The sequence below is a fragment of the Pangasianodon hypophthalmus genome, chromosome 8, assembly GCF_027358585.1.
Source record: "Pangasianodon hypophthalmus isolate fPanHyp1 chromosome 8, fPanHyp1.pri, whole genome shotgun sequence".
Classification (NCBI taxonomy): Eukaryota; Metazoa; Chordata; class Actinopteri; order Siluriformes; family Pangasiidae; genus Pangasianodon; species Pangasianodon hypophthalmus.
The window spans coordinates 4,165,329-4,183,510 of NC_069717.1; the positions used below are offsets into that span (position 1 = coordinate 4,165,329).

The 18,182-nt window shown below is 37.8% G+C and overlaps 2 protein-coding genes across 4 annotated transcripts in view; both read left to right on the forward strand.

The window, feature by feature from the left end:
* fgd1 (FYVE, RhoGEF and PH domain containing 1) overlaps nucleotides 1–11,890 on the forward strand; it is a 51,427-nt gene extending 39,537 nt beyond the window's left edge. For both annotated transcript variants that reach the window (XM_026928602.3, XM_026928603.3), the window contains exons 7-17: nucleotides 1,333–1,471; nucleotides 3,685–3,743; nucleotides 4,269–4,415; nucleotides 4,511–4,603; nucleotides 5,312–5,391; nucleotides 5,651–5,681; nucleotides 5,819–5,920; nucleotides 7,185–7,313; nucleotides 7,560–7,718; nucleotides 9,177–9,323; nucleotides 10,305–11,890. In XM_026928602.3, coding sequence (XP_026784403.2) covers nucleotides 1,333–1,471; nucleotides 3,685–3,743; nucleotides 4,269–4,415; nucleotides 4,511–4,603; nucleotides 5,312–5,391; nucleotides 5,651–5,681; nucleotides 5,819–5,920; nucleotides 7,185–7,313; nucleotides 7,560–7,718; nucleotides 9,177–9,323; nucleotides 10,305–10,574 — 1,356 coding nt within the window. In that variant the 3' untranslated portion in view covers nucleotides 10,575–11,890. The remainder of the gene's footprint in view (nucleotides 1–1,332; nucleotides 1,472–3,684; nucleotides 3,744–4,268; nucleotides 4,416–4,510; nucleotides 4,604–5,311; nucleotides 5,392–5,650; nucleotides 5,682–5,818; nucleotides 5,921–7,184; nucleotides 7,314–7,559; nucleotides 7,719–9,176; nucleotides 9,324–10,304) is intronic.
* A 5,155-nt stretch (nucleotides 11,891–17,045) lies between these two features.
* Nucleotides 17,046–18,182, forward strand: part of tfe3a (transcription factor binding to IGHM enhancer 3a) — a 33,439-nt gene continuing 32,302 nt past the window's right edge. The window contains exon 1 of one of the 2 annotated variants that reach the window (XM_026928195.3): nucleotides 17,046–17,695. In XM_026928195.3, coding sequence (XP_026783996.3) covers nucleotides 17,544–17,695 — 152 coding nt within the window. In that variant the 5' untranslated portion in view covers nucleotides 17,046–17,543. The remainder of the gene's footprint in view (nucleotides 17,696–18,182) is intronic. The other variant, XM_026928196.3, reaches the window with a different exon arrangement.

The window sequence follows — 18,182 nt, forward strand, 5'->3', positions numbered from 1 at the left end:
CACGCGTCAGCTGTCATTAGAAGTGAATGCATCAATTTTGATGCCAAGATGACAAAAAAACCTGAGTCAAGCAACATAACATGTTATGAAGCTTTCTGGCCTGACATGAGAATGCTATGACAGCTTGACATAACTCTGTAGCACAGTATACTTCTAGCATGTATTTCTGCTTATAAGAGATTTAGGAATACTATGACAATGCCATGAAACTATTAAGTAATAAGAAGTATTTTTTTTTTGAGGCCTTGTGTAGAGTGAGTGTCATTTTACAATTTATAAGACTTTTATTAAAACCTATGACACTATTATGATAGCTTTATGTATATTATTTCTTGCCCTTAAGTAGATTTTACTGATTATATGCCTCGACGCTGTATTAACAGAGTTATTTTTATTTCTCTGACGCTGAATAAGCATGAGTTTGTTAGGATGGTTGTCATGTCATATTGTAATGTCATATCACATTATATGACTCTAATGACTACAAGTTCTAACATAAGCAAAGTCAAAAAGTGTCATAATACCCTTATGTCATCTTAAATCTGTAGCTTGATATTATTATGGTATTATGCAGGTATTATGTCAACTTGACATCAAAATTGATGATAGCAGTCTTTATGACAGGTGATGCCTGTTGGAATAAGCCTTTATAACAGTTTATGTCAGTCTTCTCTAGGGCTTATCTAGTTGTCATGTAGCCTTATAAACACTGACCTTAAGTTTAATAGGGCTGGGCTATATGAAGATATAATATCGATATCATGATAAAGTGTGTCGCAGAGCCTTTTTCTGAGATATCATGAATATCATCAGTCTTTTTTATACCAATTTGAGACTCTGATTAGAAGCAACAGATTAGCTGCCATGTGTACTGAATGTTTAAAATTGTGAAATGGATTTTCTGTGTTACAAATTTTTTGGACATTAAATAAAAGAATTGTTAAACTCAGTTTCACAGAGTTTTTTTAATGCAACAACACCATTGTTTTGCGTAATATATTGAGGTACATATTGATAAAATGTCTTCAAGTATCGTGATATGATATTTTTGTCAATATTGGCCACCCCTAATGAGTAGTTCTGTTTTTCATAGCTTTCAAATAAGGATGTCTGATGAATCTCTTAAAGCAATAAATTGTAATAATGATCAGAGTTTTTCAAGGTGAAGAAGGACATTTGGGGAATTTTATAATTTTTTAATAATATTTTATTATTTTTCTGGAGTTATTTAGTCTATTTCATTTTTTAATACTAGCAGTTGCTCTGTGACTGTGTTCAGGAGTTCATACATATCTCCTTCTTGTTGGGGTGTGTGTGTGTGTGTGTGTTCAGAAAGAGGAGATGTGCGGAAACCTCACCCTACAGCACCACATGTTAGAGCCCGTACAGCGGATCCCTCGCTACGAGCTCCTTCTGAAGGACTACCTGCACCGGCTGCCCGAGGATGCTGAGGACTTTAAAGATGCACAGAGTGAGTCTGTGTGTGTGTGTGTGTGTGTAGAGTTCCTACAGGCTCCTCTAACTGCAAACAGACCTCCATTTGCTTTTAGTGGTGCTAGCTGTAACTCTGAGACGTTGGCTGTTTCTCTGTACTCAGAATGCAAAGAGCCAGGCTTGTGTTACTGGGAAAAGTTATCATGCCAAGTTACTTTGCATGGACAGGAGAGGAGCTGTGCACTTGACCTTCATGATGAAAAATCCAGCTTGGGACCAGATACCAGATACCAAAATACAGGCCATGCTACTAGTGCATCATTATAGAGAATCTGTTTCAGGAAAATGACACAACAGTAATGCAATTAGAAAATCACAAACATTTATTTAAGAAATAATGAAGCTGGAAAATACAGACTTAGCGTGTGTGTGTGTCTAAATTGAGATCAATTACTTAAAAGTGAATACTAGATGGATTTTTCAGTGAGGTTTCATGCTAACAGCTTCCACTCAAGTCATTGCTAACAAGCAAGATGAAAGCAACAAGCCTTTATATCAGGCATTGTGTATATGAACGAATGAACAGTTAAGGACTGCAGTATCTCCTGTATTTCTCAATTATTTTCAAATTGGATTTAAAACCCCATTTAGTTAACAGAAAGAACTGAAAACAGTTGGAAGTTGCCTCATATGCCATGCAAATGGTATTGCAATAAATTACAGGTCTATAAATTTGTTGTTATTGGAAACACAGAGCTGACTCGTCTGAGTATTTTAACCATTCTTAGTACATTCATTCATTGGAACTGAAATTTAATTTGAGAAGAATCCACATCAAAGCAAGCAGACGAAACTGCGAGTGTGGAGGAGTTTGGCTGAACAGAGTAGACTAATGCCAGCAGGCGTAAATGGGTCAGTGATTACAAGGTATTAGAAAAAATTCTTTAAAATGTGCCAGGCATTCATGTGTATTTACAGTATGTTTCAGTAAAGACTTATATGAGACAACAGAGTACTAGAGTGGAATTATACTTTATAATATATTACCTATTAATAACAGGAGGGTTTTCTATTACTGTTAATACTACTACTGCTATTACAACTACCAATACTATAACTAATACTACTAATACTAATACTAATACTACTATTACTGCTATTACTACTAATACTACAACTGTTACTACTGATACTGCAACTACTACAGCTACGAATACTACAGCTACTACAGCTACCAATACTACAACTAATACTAATACTACGACTACCACTACTACTTCTATTATTACTACAACTATTACTACTACAACTTTTATTACTAATACTAATACTACAACTACCACTACTACAGCTACCAATACTACAACTAATACTATTACAACTACCAATACTACAACTACCACTATAATACTGATACTACAACTACTACTACTACCAATACTACAACTACCACTACTAATACTGATACTACAACTACTACTACTACCAATACTACAACTACCACTACTAATACTGATATTACAACAGCGACTACTACAACTGCTACAGCTACCAATACTACAACTAATAGTAATACTACAACTACCACTACTAATACTGATACTACAACTACTACTACTACCAATACTACAACTACCACTACTAATACTGATATTGCAACAGCGACTACTACAACTGCTACAGCTACCAATACTACAACTAATACTAATACTACAACTACCACTACTAATACTGATACTACAACTACTACTACTACCAATACTACAACTACCACTACTAATACTGATATTGCAACAGCGAATACTAATACTAATACTACAACTGCTACTACTACAGCTACCAATACTACAACTAATACTAATACTACGACTACCACTACTAATGCTGATACTACAACTACCACTACTAATACTAATACTACAACTGCCACTACTAATACTGATACTACTACTACTAGTTCTACTATTACTACAACTATTACTACTACAACTATTATTACTAATACTAATACTACAACTACCACTACTACAACTACTACTACTACTAATAATAATAACTTTCTTTAAAGCTAATACCATTTTTTATGCAAAAAATACATCGTAAATTTGACCCATATACATATTGCTTTAGTGCTTCCGTGGGTCAGTTTATCCCCTCCATTTTCCCACCCACCAGCCAGCTCTCCTCTATCATACAACATAATTTCCTATTTTTACTCTTAAAATAGAAATTGTCATTTCTCTCCATCAGAATCTTTAGAGCTGATTGCTACAGCAGCTGAGCATTCCAACGCAGCCATTAGGAAAATGGTGAGTAGATTTTCCAAAACCCGACACATACACACACACACACACACACACACATAACACACACACACACACATATCTGGAAGCGTATGTATGAGCCGTGAGGCCTGCGTGTGCTGAACTCGACGACATCACCCTCGACTTCCTCTCCACACTGTTTCTAGAACTGATGAAGTGTTTGTGCTGAGAGCTCACACTGCCACTTAGCTGAGCTGCTTTGTAATTAGAGATGGGCATCGTTTTCATGAGCAGGGGGACATCCAGAGTCTGTCATTTAGGGCTGCTAATTGCCAGTGCTTTGCTTTCACCGTCTGTGCTCTGTGAGAGAAAATCACTCAAACTGGCAGCATCAAATGTGCTGCCCTGATTAGCCCAAAGCGTGTCTTACCACTGTTTTTTTATGCTGTTGATTTTAATGCATCATTCTCGTGGAAATATGAACAGATAGCCTTGATCTGACTTACCTGTCATTATTGTATTGTGTTTTACAAGCTTGTGTGCCTTCGTACTGTGTTTTGTGTCCTTCAGGAGCGCATGAGGAAGTTGTTGAAAGTGTATGAGCTGCTCGGGGGAGAAGAGGACATTGTGAACCCGACTAATGAGCTCATTAAGGAGGGACACATCCTCAAACTGTCGGCCAAGAACGGAACCTCGCAGGACAGATACCTCATTCTGGTGAGGGGTTTGTACCAAATAACACAGAGTTTCAAAATACGTTCTTTCTCAGCATTTGGCATTTAGCTATAACTTGGCTTTATGTCTCTCTATAGTTCAACGACCGGTTGCTGTATTGTGTCCCTAAACTCAGACTGATCGGACAGAAATTTGGAGTGCGGGCACGGATTGATGTAGACGGCATGGAGGTTTGTACAGAGTCTTCATCCAGACAAACCTTGCTGTAACAAGAATAACCCAAATAGCTGTTTGTCTACAATTTCAAACCATAATTTCCAGATTATTAATTGCACTGGAGTGCTTAAAGACAAAAATCAGTTAAATAATACCACAGCACTGTTGAATTCTCGATTCTGATTGGTCAGAAAGTGTATTCATTTTAATTTTCTATAACAGCAGTTCAGACAGTTCAGTCATTCAAATGACAGGTTTATATTAACGTTATATACGTTATATTATAACGTAACAACTTGTATAATTACTCCACATAATTGGAGTAAAAGACGTGTTGATATGGTGAAGATTTCTTTTAGGAGATGTTTAATTAACATTTATGGACAGTATCAGCTCTTTGTAACAGTCAGAGGTAAAACTGAAACTTTCCGACACAGAAAGGACTTCAGGACAGAGGTTTCCGTTTTCTCAGTAACATGACAAGCTGCATTTTTCTCTTATTAACTTTAAGAGAGAAGAAAAGAAAGACTGATTCTGCTATAACCTAAGTGATCACAGGAACTAACTTGCTTCATAAACGGATAAAATATACAATGTGTCATTCTTCAGTTAATAAAGAATTGTTAGCATTGACAAATTGAGAACTTTTTTATACATCTCAGAAAATACTGAAAGTAATTGACAGTATTTGCTGAGGTGGAACTCAATACTGTGTTCCACAGCTGAAAGAGACGAGCAGTATGAACATGCCACGGACGTTTCTGGTGTCGGGAAAACAGCGATCTCTCGAGTTACAGGCCAGGTGAGTTTGACAAAGCAACACACTCTCAGCTATAAGACAGTCAAAATGGTTGAGTTGACAAAACGTTTCTGTCCAAAAACGCATTGAAATCTGTTGCTAGTTTTTGCAAGGCATGTTTCTGGGTGGAGATTGATATTTTTTCCCCCATTTGATCCAGAATTATGTGAATTAAAAGCCATTGAGAGCATGATGTGGTTATTTTATCACCAGTGTATGAAAAGCAGCACTCTGACTCTGTGTTCAATCTCTTTTCTTATAGGACTGAAGAAGAAAAGAAAGACTGGATTCAGGTGAACATTTACTACATGTCCTGTTACAGTTTTGTCTCAACAGAAATCTCTCCATATGTTTTTTGGCCCTCGTTGTTGTGCTGCTCATGATTTTTATTTCTATGGCTCATGCTTCATCTCCCGTTTATGTTTCTCAGGCGATCCAGGCCACTATCCAAAGGCATGAGCAGAGCGTGGAGACGTTCAGGATGTTGAACTGTTCGGTGCGTGAGGATGATTGCACGCCCCCCAACTCTCCGGTGAGATGCCATCTTCTCATCTTTTTTTTGCAGCCAGTTATTCAATATAGTATTTATGTGATACAATGTCATATCATAATTTAGAATTGTAAAAATAGTTCACCTCCTTCACTGTGACTGACAGGCACAGAGGCCACTCCTCCTTCACTAAGAATGATAGATGGAAAGGCCGTGCCTCTTTCACTGAGACTGACAGGCAGAGATGCCACACCTCCTTCACTGAGACTGACAGGCAGAGAGGCCATACCTCCTTCACTGAGACTGACAGGCAGAGATGCCACACCTCCTTCACTGAGACTGACAGGCAGAAATGCCACACCTCCTTCACTGAGACTGACAGGCAGAAATGCCACACCTCCTTCACTGAGACTGACAGGCAGAAATGCCACACCTCCTTCACTGAGACTGACAGGCACAGAGGCCACGCCTCCTTCACTAAAAATGATAGATAGAAAGGTCACACCTCCTTCACTGAGACTGACAGGCAGAGAGGCCACACCTCCTTCACTGTGACTGACAGACAGAGATGCCACACCTCCTTCACTGAGACTGACAGGCAGAAATGCCACACCTCCTTCACTGAGACTGACAGACACGAAGGCCACACCTCCTTCACTGAGACTGACAGGCAGAGATGCCACACCTCCTTCACTGAGACTGACAGGCAGAGGCCATACCTCCTTCACTGAGACTGACAGGCAGAAATGCCACACCTCCTTCACTGAGACTGACAGGCAGAAATGCCACACCTCCTTCACTGAGACTGACAGGCAGAGGCCACGCCTCCTTCTCTGAGACTGACAGGCACAGAGGCCACGCCTCCTTCATTAAAAATGATACATAGAAAGGTCACACCTCCTTCACTGAGACTGACAGGCAGAGAGGCCACGCCTCCTTCACTGTGACTGACAGACACAAAGGCCACGCCTTCTTCACTGAGACTGACAGTCAGAAAAGCTACGCCTCTTTTACTGTGACTCACAGACACAGGGGAGCCTAGAGGGGTAGAGTGAGAGAAACACTCACTGCCAAAGAAAATTATTTATGTACAATTTTTTAAATAAACCAGATTTAACAAAGATAATCAAAAATAAGTGGGAATGTGGAATTAGACTTAGCCAATACACAGATGCCTGGATTGATTCAGTCATGATTGCTTACCTATTTTTGCCCAAGACCAGCTGTTTTAAATCAGAACAGCTGTATCATAGACGCTGTTATTTTTACACCTCTAATTTCACCGCTGTCTTTCTTTCTGGTTCAGAACTGCACAGAGCTGGGAAAGCGTGCTCCCACTCCGATCCGGGAAAAAGAAGTGACGCTGTGTATGAAGTGCCAGGAGCCGTTCAACTCCATTACCAAGAGACGCCACCACTGCAAAGCATGTGGACATGTGAGTGTTAGCGTAAACACACAACACACTGTTCTCACCACAGTGAGGCAATGGCAGAACAACTAGCTAACACCAGTGAGTCCAAACCTCACAACTTTTTTAATTTGGAAAGCTCCAGAATGTTCTCCTCTTGTTCACACCAGTTCATTCCATTTGTCAGTTGTAAAATGACATTACAGTGTGTGTGTGAGTATTGGAACATACAGGATTACAGCAGAAAGTTAACATCCATCATCATGTTTTCAGGTGGTATGTGGAAAATGCTCGGAATTCCGTGCCCGGTTGTTGTATGATAACAATCGAGCAAATCGTGTGTGTATAGACTGCTATACTACGCTGGTGGGAGTCCCGCCCTCTCCGGCCAGCTTGACCAATAGTACTCAGAGAAGACGCTCCATTTTAGAGGTAAGACCCAAAGAACGTGCCGATTTCAAATAACCATGAGTGCTCTTTGTGATTCCTAAGAATATTAAGTTTACACCAGGTTTGAATTTACTCAAAAGCATTGCAGTGCAAAGATCGCATTAAATGGGAGAGCAGGGATCACACTGAACACTTGAGATGCTTTTGGAAAAGTTATACTATATTAACTAATCTAATCTAATATAATATAATATAATATAATATAATATAATATAATGTACTATACTATACTATACTATAATATAACGAATATAACCTGTATTAACCAGTTCTAAGTGGAGCCATGTGGTGAATACAGTTGAATGTTGCATTTGGGTTAAAAAATAAATGTTAAAATGAGTGACAGTGTCACTCATGGATCAGTGGTTAAGGCTTTGGGATATTCATTAGGTTGTGATGAGTCAAATCCCAGCACCAACAAGCTGACACAGGTGGGAATACACCCTGACTGGGACACCGGTCCATCTCTAGGAACCATGCACGCACACATTCACAAACTCTTTCACAATCTAGGGACAATTTAACGTAGCCAGTCCACCAACCGACATGTTTTTTGGGAGGTGGGAGGAAACCAGAGAACCTGGAGGACACCTACACGGACATATGAGACACCACACAGACAGTGGTTTAGTGGTTACTAAAGATGAATGAATGAATGAAGAATGCTGCTCTACTCTGATATGGTTAAGAGCTTTGTGCTAGTCTGATCTGTTTAAGAGCATCACTCTAGTCTGATCTGTTTAAGAATATCACTCTAGTCTGATCTGTTTAAGAGCATCACTCTAGTCTGATCTGTTTAAGAGCATCACTCTAGTCTGATCTGTTTAAGAATATCACTCTAGTCTGATCTGTTTAAGAATATCACTCTAGTCTGATCTGTTTAAGAGCATCACTCTAGTCTGATCTGTTTAAGAATATCACTCTAGTCTGATCTGTTTAAGAATATCACTCTAGTCTGATCTGTTTAAGAGCATCACTCTAGTCTGATCTGTTTAAGAATATCACTCTAGTCTGATCTGTTTAAGAATATCACTCTAGTCTGATCTGTTTAAGAGCATCACTCTAGTCTGATCTGTTTAAGAATATCACTCTAGTCTGATCTGTTTAAGAATATCACTCTAGTCTGATCTGTTTAAGAGCATCACTCTAGTCTGATCTGTTTAAGAATATCACTCTAGTCTGATCTGTTTAAGAATATCACTCTAGTCTGATCTGTTTAAGAGCATCACTCTAGTCTGATCTGTTTAAGAATATCACTCTAGTCTGATCTGTTTAAGAATATCACTCTAGTCTGATCTGTTTAAGAATATCACTCTAGTCTGATCTGTTTAAGAATATCACTCTAGTCTGATCTGTTTAAGAGCATCACTCTAGTCTGATCTGTTTAAGAATATCACTCTAGTCTGATCTGTTCAACCGATTTTTTTCTGTGTGCTGCAGAAACAGGCCTCTGTGGCGGCGGAGAACAGTGTCCTGTGCAGCTTCCTGCACCACATGGAGAAGGGCAGTGGCCGTGGCTGGCAGAAAGCCTGGTTTGTCATCCCTGAAAACGAACCTCTGGTGCTTTACATTTATGGTGCTCCACAGGTGGGAAATCAGCTCAACCATTTTATAATGCATAGTTTATAGTCCTGACACTCCCTCCACCCATGTGTCTCTTTCTGTCTCGCTGTTTTTTTCCTCTCTGTTGATTTGGAAAGTCTGACATTTTAAAACAAACACATGAATTCCTAGGAAAGCATCTACACACTGAGACTGAGACTGCCATACTATAATGAAGTGTCTGTTTTTGAGCACTGATTTATAGTTTCTGAATGCTGTAAAAAAGGTTCTTTAATCAATGAGATTAGACTTTCATTCCACATCACTATTTAATTCTTGACTCTGATTGGTGCAGAAGTCGATTAATTTCCTATAACAGCAGCTCTGACAGTACTGCCAGCTACAAGGCAAAGCACTGGTTTATATTAATGTGCTCCTTCTGATATGTGAATGACGGACACTCCACGTAATCTAACCCTAGTAATAAAAAAAGTACTGTTATTTAACAAAGATTTGTTCTGTAATTCTGTAAGGAGATGTTTATTTAACATTGATGGAAGGAGTCTCCAGTGTCAGAACTTTGTACAGTTTTCCTCCAGTGGAAAGTCTTCAGAAAGGAGAACTTTCCAGTTTCTCAGTAATATGAGAAGCTGCATGTTTTTGGCTCATTAAAAAAATTAACTGTTACAAATGAACTGTTTATAGCTGCTGTAATATAAGTGATAACAGGAACTAACTTGTCTTGCGGATGTCGTTCTTTAATGAGCAAAGGATAAAATTGTTGTGGTGTAATTCCTGTCACCAGCACATCATTGATTATTTTTCTTTAAATGCACAATGTTTTATTCCTTACTTATTGATGTAATGTATGGTTTACATGCGGGTCAAGGGCCAGTATGTTTTATAATAACATATGAAAAGAATTACATAAAATGGTAAATTTTTTAAATTAAGGTAATTATGTACCAGCCAATTTCCCTTCTAACGGTCTCCTCCTCGTTTGTCTACGCTTGGTGTTATGAGCAGGATGTGAAGGCCCAGCGCAGCATCCCTCTCATTGGCTTCGAAGTCTCCCTCCCCGAGTCATGTGACCGTCTGGAGCGGCGCTACGCCTTCAAAATGAGCCAGAGTCACCTGACTGTTTACTTCAGCGCCGAGGGGGAGGAGCTCCAACGCCGCTGGATGGAGGTGCTCTCCAGAGCCGGGAGAGGGGAGGAGCTACAGGTGCACGGTCCAATCTCGGAGGCTCTGGAAGAAGAAGCGGAGGAACCGAGCTCTCTAGGAGAAAGCACATGATTGGTTTATGAAATCTCTCTTTTTTTGCACACATAAACTGTACAAATGTGACAAGAAGGACAGTTATCTGCCATAAATACACACACCTAGACATGCACACATAAACACACACAGACACACACGCATACACACACAGACACACCTTCACAAGTTTTACACAAACCTGTTCTAATTGTCAGTCGTAAGTTGCATGAAATATCTACAGGTATGTTTCTCTGTGTATTGCTCATCCTCTGTGAGTGTGATCGCCCTGCACATGGTGCGCCAAACACCGTGTCAGTATAGTCACCCTGCTTTATATCGTCTCTCCTCCTCCGCAGCTGAAGAGTTCTCTGTTAGATAGATCTGCTCTTTTTTCCAGACCATTGCTGTGCTGTTTTAAATGACTGCCGGCGTTTCAGTGCTTGCAAACTCGTTTTGGGAGAAGACGATGTGATCAGGCGACTAAGTAGAAAGTAACAAACATGAACAGAGTCAGAATAGAGAAGGCCGTAGTGCGATGGACAACATTTCCTCTGCAAGGTTTACAGTTTTGTAAAGAGCAATCCAGTGGTGCAGATTAACAGGAATCATAGCTAAAATGAAAGAATTGTCTCGAAGGTGTATCATTTTCTTCTTACTAAGACTATAGTGTACAGGGTCTCCCATAAAAATGCCAAAAATGAAATCTTTTTTTATAGAACTTGCCCACCAGTTTTCTCAATACACAACTTCCTATGAGAATTTAAAAACATACATTAACCCTGTGATGCTGAACTTAAGGGACACCTTGTACAGCAATATATAATATATATGCAGTATATATGTTACGCTTTATATGGGTCAATGGGTTTGCACTGTCATACTGTATAACAACAGTATTTTATATTAAAATAAAACATTTTTTAATTGGCTCAAAGTATACAGTTCTATATACTGTATGTCTATAAATGGAAAACATTAAATTAAATATATCACACGAACGTCATGCAGATAAACAGAGAGAAAAGTATAGCTGCAAAATTTATAGACTTCATATAGAATGTTTATTTACTGGTATATAATTCTTACAGTTTGATTTTTGTACATTTTATCCAAGTAGCAGAACCAAAAAGGATTTATTTGTCTGTTATCGACATTGCAATGGGCTGAATTTATGTTCATTCCAAATTAAAATGTGTTTCTGATTTTAAAAAATTTAAAAATTAAAAAACAAAATTTAAAGAAAAAATGGAAATGTATAGGGAACCTCTCAGTTCCAAATATAATGGCAAGACATTTCTTCTTCTTCTTCTTCTTCTTCTTCCCTATTTTATTCACTTAGACCCATATACAGTACAGTAATATATACTGCATGTATATATATATATATATATATATATATATATATATATATATATATATGCACCATACATTTATAATAATATTAAGATATTAAAATTTAGGAATGTGAACATGTTCTTCGATACCCTACATTCAATATTTTTAATACTGAAGTAATATTGAAGTAGAAATTTCATTTTAAAGACCTGGCTAGGGTACATGACACTGAAATCTCTTGTCCCATTGACCCCTGTCTCTGCTGAAATTTGTTAGGCTGACCTTTTACACTGACAAAGCATCTGTTCCCCCAGACAAACCCCTAGCCATGAACTTAACCACAGAAAACAGACAACGTTTAGCATCAGATTAGCTCCATTGTGCCACCCTGTGGACATTTAGTGCACTGCATCCTTACAATATGTGGCTTAATACAATATAAACAAAAGGTGAACCTCTGCTAAAATGTAGGCTTAATAAAACTGTTATATGTCTCAATCAAACAATAGGGCTCTAAATCACAGTGCCAATAAAATCTCTCCTCTAAACTGAAAAAAGTATATTAAGAAGATGTTTGTAGAGTATGCAGTAGTGTTTGATCAGATTTCGATACTGGGAGAATTTGTAGACTGAGAGAACGAGAGAGAAAGAGAGAGATAGATGTCATGAAGCCGACTAATTTTTAATTTGTGAATTTTTTCGCTTATAAATGTAAACATGGGGTTTTTGATAAGAACCTTAAGAGTATATATAAATAAAACATGGCAAAGGTTTTGATGATACTATTGCGCATTTTAAACAGTGTTGTATTTGTGTATGAAAAGTGGTAAAAGATACAAAATTGCGTCTGTAAATATATAATTTATTGCTCAGAACCCAGTTTTGTGGGTCAGGTGTTATCTCCGAGCTCGGTGTTAAATTCATTACGTGCCATTTGGATCGACATCAGAGCATCCTGTGGAGAGTGTGTGACTCTTCTCTGTTTTTTTTTTTTTTTTTTTTATACACCTTTTATTCTTGGCTCAAAAATTCAATATGTTGTGTTTCGATCTTGTTTAAAAATTGGGTTTGTTAGCGTGATTGGGTCGAGTGGCTCATGCCGGATTGCTATAACTATTTGTGTTGTTAGGAAATGTTTTTTATCTTGCTCTCTGTTGGTCAGAAAACACTTTGCTTGATTCAGCACAGTCAGCCTCATTTTATAGTTCAGTGACTTTTCAGTCTTGCCTAATTGTCACTCACTGAAAGGCTTAACAATGATGTCAAAAAGAGAGTAATTACATGAGCAGTGGACTGTTTACCATATTTTCCAGACTTTTTAAAGGTTTACTGTATTTCCTGGACTATAAGTCATGCTTCAACTTAAAAACGGGACCAGTTTATTGTAATTTTGCATTAAACTGTCTGTAATTTTTACAAATACAAATATCAAAACCAGCCGATACTGATGTAAAAATGAATCACAGTCAAATGCCGCACTAGACCATTACTGTTATATACTATAACATTGAGTATGGAAATGCAACACACACGGGATGTATTGCTTTTCATTTGTCACATGAGGACAGACATTGTGAGCTGAGTGTATTTTAACACACCAGTTAAATTCAGTGCAGTACCAATGAAGAAACAGTGAGAATCTACAAAGTGCATTCCTTTATATGCAATGCTTCCTGGAAAATGATGCTTTTAGGTCCTGTAATTCCCTCTCTCTGATTACAGCCACGCCCCCCGAGTACAGCTTAGGGCTGTGATTGGACAGTGATTGCATTTCAGTGTGGTGTGAGTGCAACGTAGTAGACAGTGAAGTGCAATACAGGGAATCACAATCAATTCTGCCTGACGTCAGTGCGTAGTTCTTAAAAAAATAAAATCAGTCCCCTGCTGATTGCTCACTGAGAGATAAAGCGGCCGTAAATGCAGTGACGCAATGAAGGTTTTGCTTATCAGTGTGAAATGTTTTCTGTATGTCTCTGATTACAAGCAATGAAGTCACATAAACGGAATCACACAGTGAAATGCAATACAGCGGCGTGGATTTAATCCAGTGTTTAATTCTTACTAAACAATCCCCTGCTGATTTTTTTTCACTTCATGTCAAGTCAAGTGGGTTTTTATTGTCGTTCCTCTATATAACTTGTATACAATGGAACAAAATATTGTTTCTCCAGGAACGTGGTGCAACACATAACAGTACGCAAGACTACATAAAGTACAAGTACACAAGAGTGTGAGATGAGTGCAGGACAATAAACACACACAGGAGAACAATAAATACACAAAGTGACGTAAAAGCAACGCAGTGAAGGTCTCGCTGTTCACTGTGGCACACTTTCCTCATGTTACGAACGAAAAGCAATACCACCTGTGTATTACAGTGTATTTATATTTCTATGCATATATTTCATTTAGATGTCTGTGACTTACACTCTAGTGTGACTTATTTTCCAGAAAATATGGTAATTGCCTTACAGAAGGAGAGTCGTGTGTTTTCCTCCTTGAATGTGTGTATGTGTGCGAGTTCATACTTCATACTGATCATCATCTAGTCATCATCAGTTGAGCCTGCCACTCGTTCACTCATGCAGACCTCCAGCATCCCACTCCAACAAAAACGTGTTTACCTGTTGTAGGGTTTTTCATCTTCATTACACCTTCATTCTTTCTGCCATTCCTTCTTTCATATAATTCCTTTTTTACATTTGACTCTTTGTTGTAGAAAAAAATGCTTTTTTGCCAAAGTATACTGCAGGAGAGATGTATTATTGTGTGTTGTGGTTTATCTATGTGTTATCGTTTTTTTTTTTTGTTTTTTTTTTACCACACATATTTATTGTTTTTTTTTATACTTTCATATAGTTCTTGCTATGAGAACTAAAAAGCAAGAACGATTGTGTGCAGAGCAGATTCGTCATGACTATGAAACAGCAAAATTCTCAAATCAACAGGAATAACAGGAACTTGTTCCTGCTTAACACTATACTGTAATTTGAGGTTTCAGGATGCAAGATTAGATTTTATAGCCGGCTTCAGTGGAACACAGCGTAGCGTTTTTTTCACTCGAGCATCTCAACACGGCTGCACCAACTGCACATTTAACAAGAAGCTGTCAGAAGATCTGATGTGTCTCTGCTTTGGAAATGATTTTACAAACGAGCACTTCTATCCACAAAGGTTTCTGTGTGTTGCGGATTAGACACGTCGTACATTTGACAGGACCAATCAAGGTTTCTTACACCTTAGTGTAGGGAAAGTGTGTAGAGCAAGCGGTGTATGAAGTTGATCTCTAATGTACCCGTATCTTTCTAGTCTCATTTTATCCTGCAGGGTTATTCAGCAGAATAGTTTTTAAAAGTGAAGAAAGATGAGATAAATTAAAGCAGACATTATGGATGTTCTCCAGTTCTGTTTTTCATCTCTCCGAATGATTCCTGGCGATTCAGACAACATCCCTCACTACTACATTTATCTCTAGACCACATGGCCGTCTGATTTTGTTTTGCGATGGATTAATGGCTGGCATCTTGCCTCGTGGAATAGAAATGTTTTGTTTGGCTGGACGTTGTGTGGGTGTACTGAGGTTCAGTTTCATCAGTGAGGTCGCCTCCGCTTTATTGCCATCATCAGAGACAACCCAGCCTGATGTGTTTATAGATAAAACGATATGCCTGTGTTGAGTTGTTCACAAAAAAATGCCAAATCTCTGTCAGAACTAACATATTTGCGTTACGCAAAATGTGTCATTTATGTTTGTTGAAATCACTACATTGCATAGTTTCATTTTTTTTCACTCCATCATGGAATCTGTATAAATTTGCTGTACACATGATGAGTATTACTGTTATTACAAGTACTATTCTAATTATTATCGTTAATTATATTAGTGGCAGGCCACTGGGTACCATTGTATGTTGATAACCCAATCAAAATCTGTGCAAGATCATGAAAATGTTTATGAATTAAAGGAATAAAAAAAAACAACTTGAGTGGTTAATCTCACTTCAGATCACATAATGACATTTTGACTACTATTGTAACCTGAACAGTACAAGTTATTAGTGATCATTAAGCACAGCTTTCTCTAGTCATTAAAAAAGCAAAATTTATATTCAGGGTTTGTTGTACTTAGGATCTGAAATCAATTTTATTTGGCCAGGTATGTTACACATGCTAAACACACAGCACTGGTCTTAAAGGTATATTGATTTATTGGTATGCAGAGGGCTACAGGAGATAAATAAAAAAGTAATAACAGATATAATAGAACAGAGATATAGAAATGTGTTGGAATCAAGAACTCATATATTGTCATTCATATATATATATATATATATATATATATATATATATATATATGAATGACAATATATGAGTATATATATTATGCAGTATAGTGCAGTAGAATCTGGGCATTTTACAATGAAAATACTGTTAGTGCTATGATGATAATAATTAATACATTATTGTATAAAAGATTAAAAAAAAAATAACCGTGTATATAGTACATAGAAGTCTTTCTACATTTTATCTGTTTAGATGATGAAATTTCTTGTGAAATTGAATCAAAGATGGGGTCTTTCTAATATTGCATGTAAACAAGCACTTTCAGTCGGCGCCTGATTGGTGGGAAAGCGACTAAACCCCGCCCACACGCAGTGCTATTGGTCAAGGCGTCTGTCTGTCCAGTCTCTGGCGATCAGTCGTCTGTAGTGACGTCACTTCAGGGATTTTCCGTCTTCATAATGTTATCATCACGGCTGTTCGATTCTAACTGTCGGAGTCGACTCCAAGAGTCGATTCTGCACAGTCAATACATATGATAATCACAGTTGTCAAAGGTCAGCGTTTGGGATTGATTAATTTGTTGTAGAGAAAAAAAAAATTAGGCTGTCTGTTTTTGTCGTAAATTAATTTCATGATTATTTTCATCATGAACAGCTGATACTTTAGCATTTAGTTAGCATTGTAAACATGTACCTGAATCTTCTGTCAACTTAAGATTTATTGGTTCATATATTTTTTAAACAAGCTTTATATTTGACAATGTTTTCTTTCTTTCTTTCTTTCTTTATAAATAAATAAATACATAAAACCCTGCCGGAGTCAGACTGCTAAAGTGTGCGCCATAGAAGGAAGGAATCGACTCTGAAGCTTCAGTGTTGCTTGAATCAGAGAATCGACTCTTTTGAAGAACGACTCTCAGTCCAGTCAGCCTTCATGGCTAGCTACTTCTGTGTCTCTTAGCGGCTGAATGAGTCACTTCAGGCGAAGGCTTTGGAGCTCAGATCTGGTCAGAGACATTTAAGAAATTGAAAGTTGAGTAAAAAGGACATAGCTAGGTAGTTAGCTAGTTTATCTGTGTGCGACACTGTTTGAAGGCTAGTTAGCATAGCTAACTGATTGCATTTTTACAGCGTGGTTTGTTTTTCTAGAAAACAGCAGTAGTAGTCGTGTTGTTTACCGGGGATTTCTTCATTTAAAAAGAAAAACTTCTGTCAAACAAACAAGACAGACAGCTTAAATTTTTAAATATTAGCTCTAACAGTCTAGCTGAACAACTATCTTATCTAAAAAAAAGCACAGTTTCTGGGTTTGTTTTTATCCTGAGTAACTGTAGGGCTTTAGAGTGAAGAAAGAAAGCAGCACATTTTGTTCCGAGTGTGTGGAGAAATGTCCGGGTTGTCTGTAAAAACTCAGCAGCAGGGGGAAGAAAAGGACAATCCGGATCTCCTGAAGAACAGCAGACAGCTAGAGCTGCCTGGAGAACAAGCCCAGACTGTCTTTGTCATCCTGAATTCACCTGAATCTCTCAGTTTGCTCAGGTGAGTGCTGTGTTTGCTGTGCAGACTCCTGTTCCTCCTGGAGACTTTCTCATGCATGACAACAACAAACATAACATCTGAAATGTGGAACAAATCAGTGAAATGTGCACTGCATGCCAGATATTGCACATATTACCCAAGAGATGGGTGATAGGAATTGAGACTGACTAGTAAATACCTCTTACACATAGCCTTGGTTTTGTTTTTTTTTTGTTTTTTTGCATTGTAAGGATATTAAATCCTGTAAAATATTTTTATGAATCTGTAACTCAAGCCAATTCAGATATGTGGTACATTTAGATAGATATGTCCATCATGTTTGTTTACTGATTAATTGATTGATTGATTGATCAATTGATTGATTGCAGCCTTTAGATTCTTCTTCCTGAACTTTCGACCACTTGCACCGTGTTAAAATGTACATTCTAAACATTTATTAACATTACTAAAACGAAAAAAAAAAGTGCTAATTCATTTGCGGTTAGAT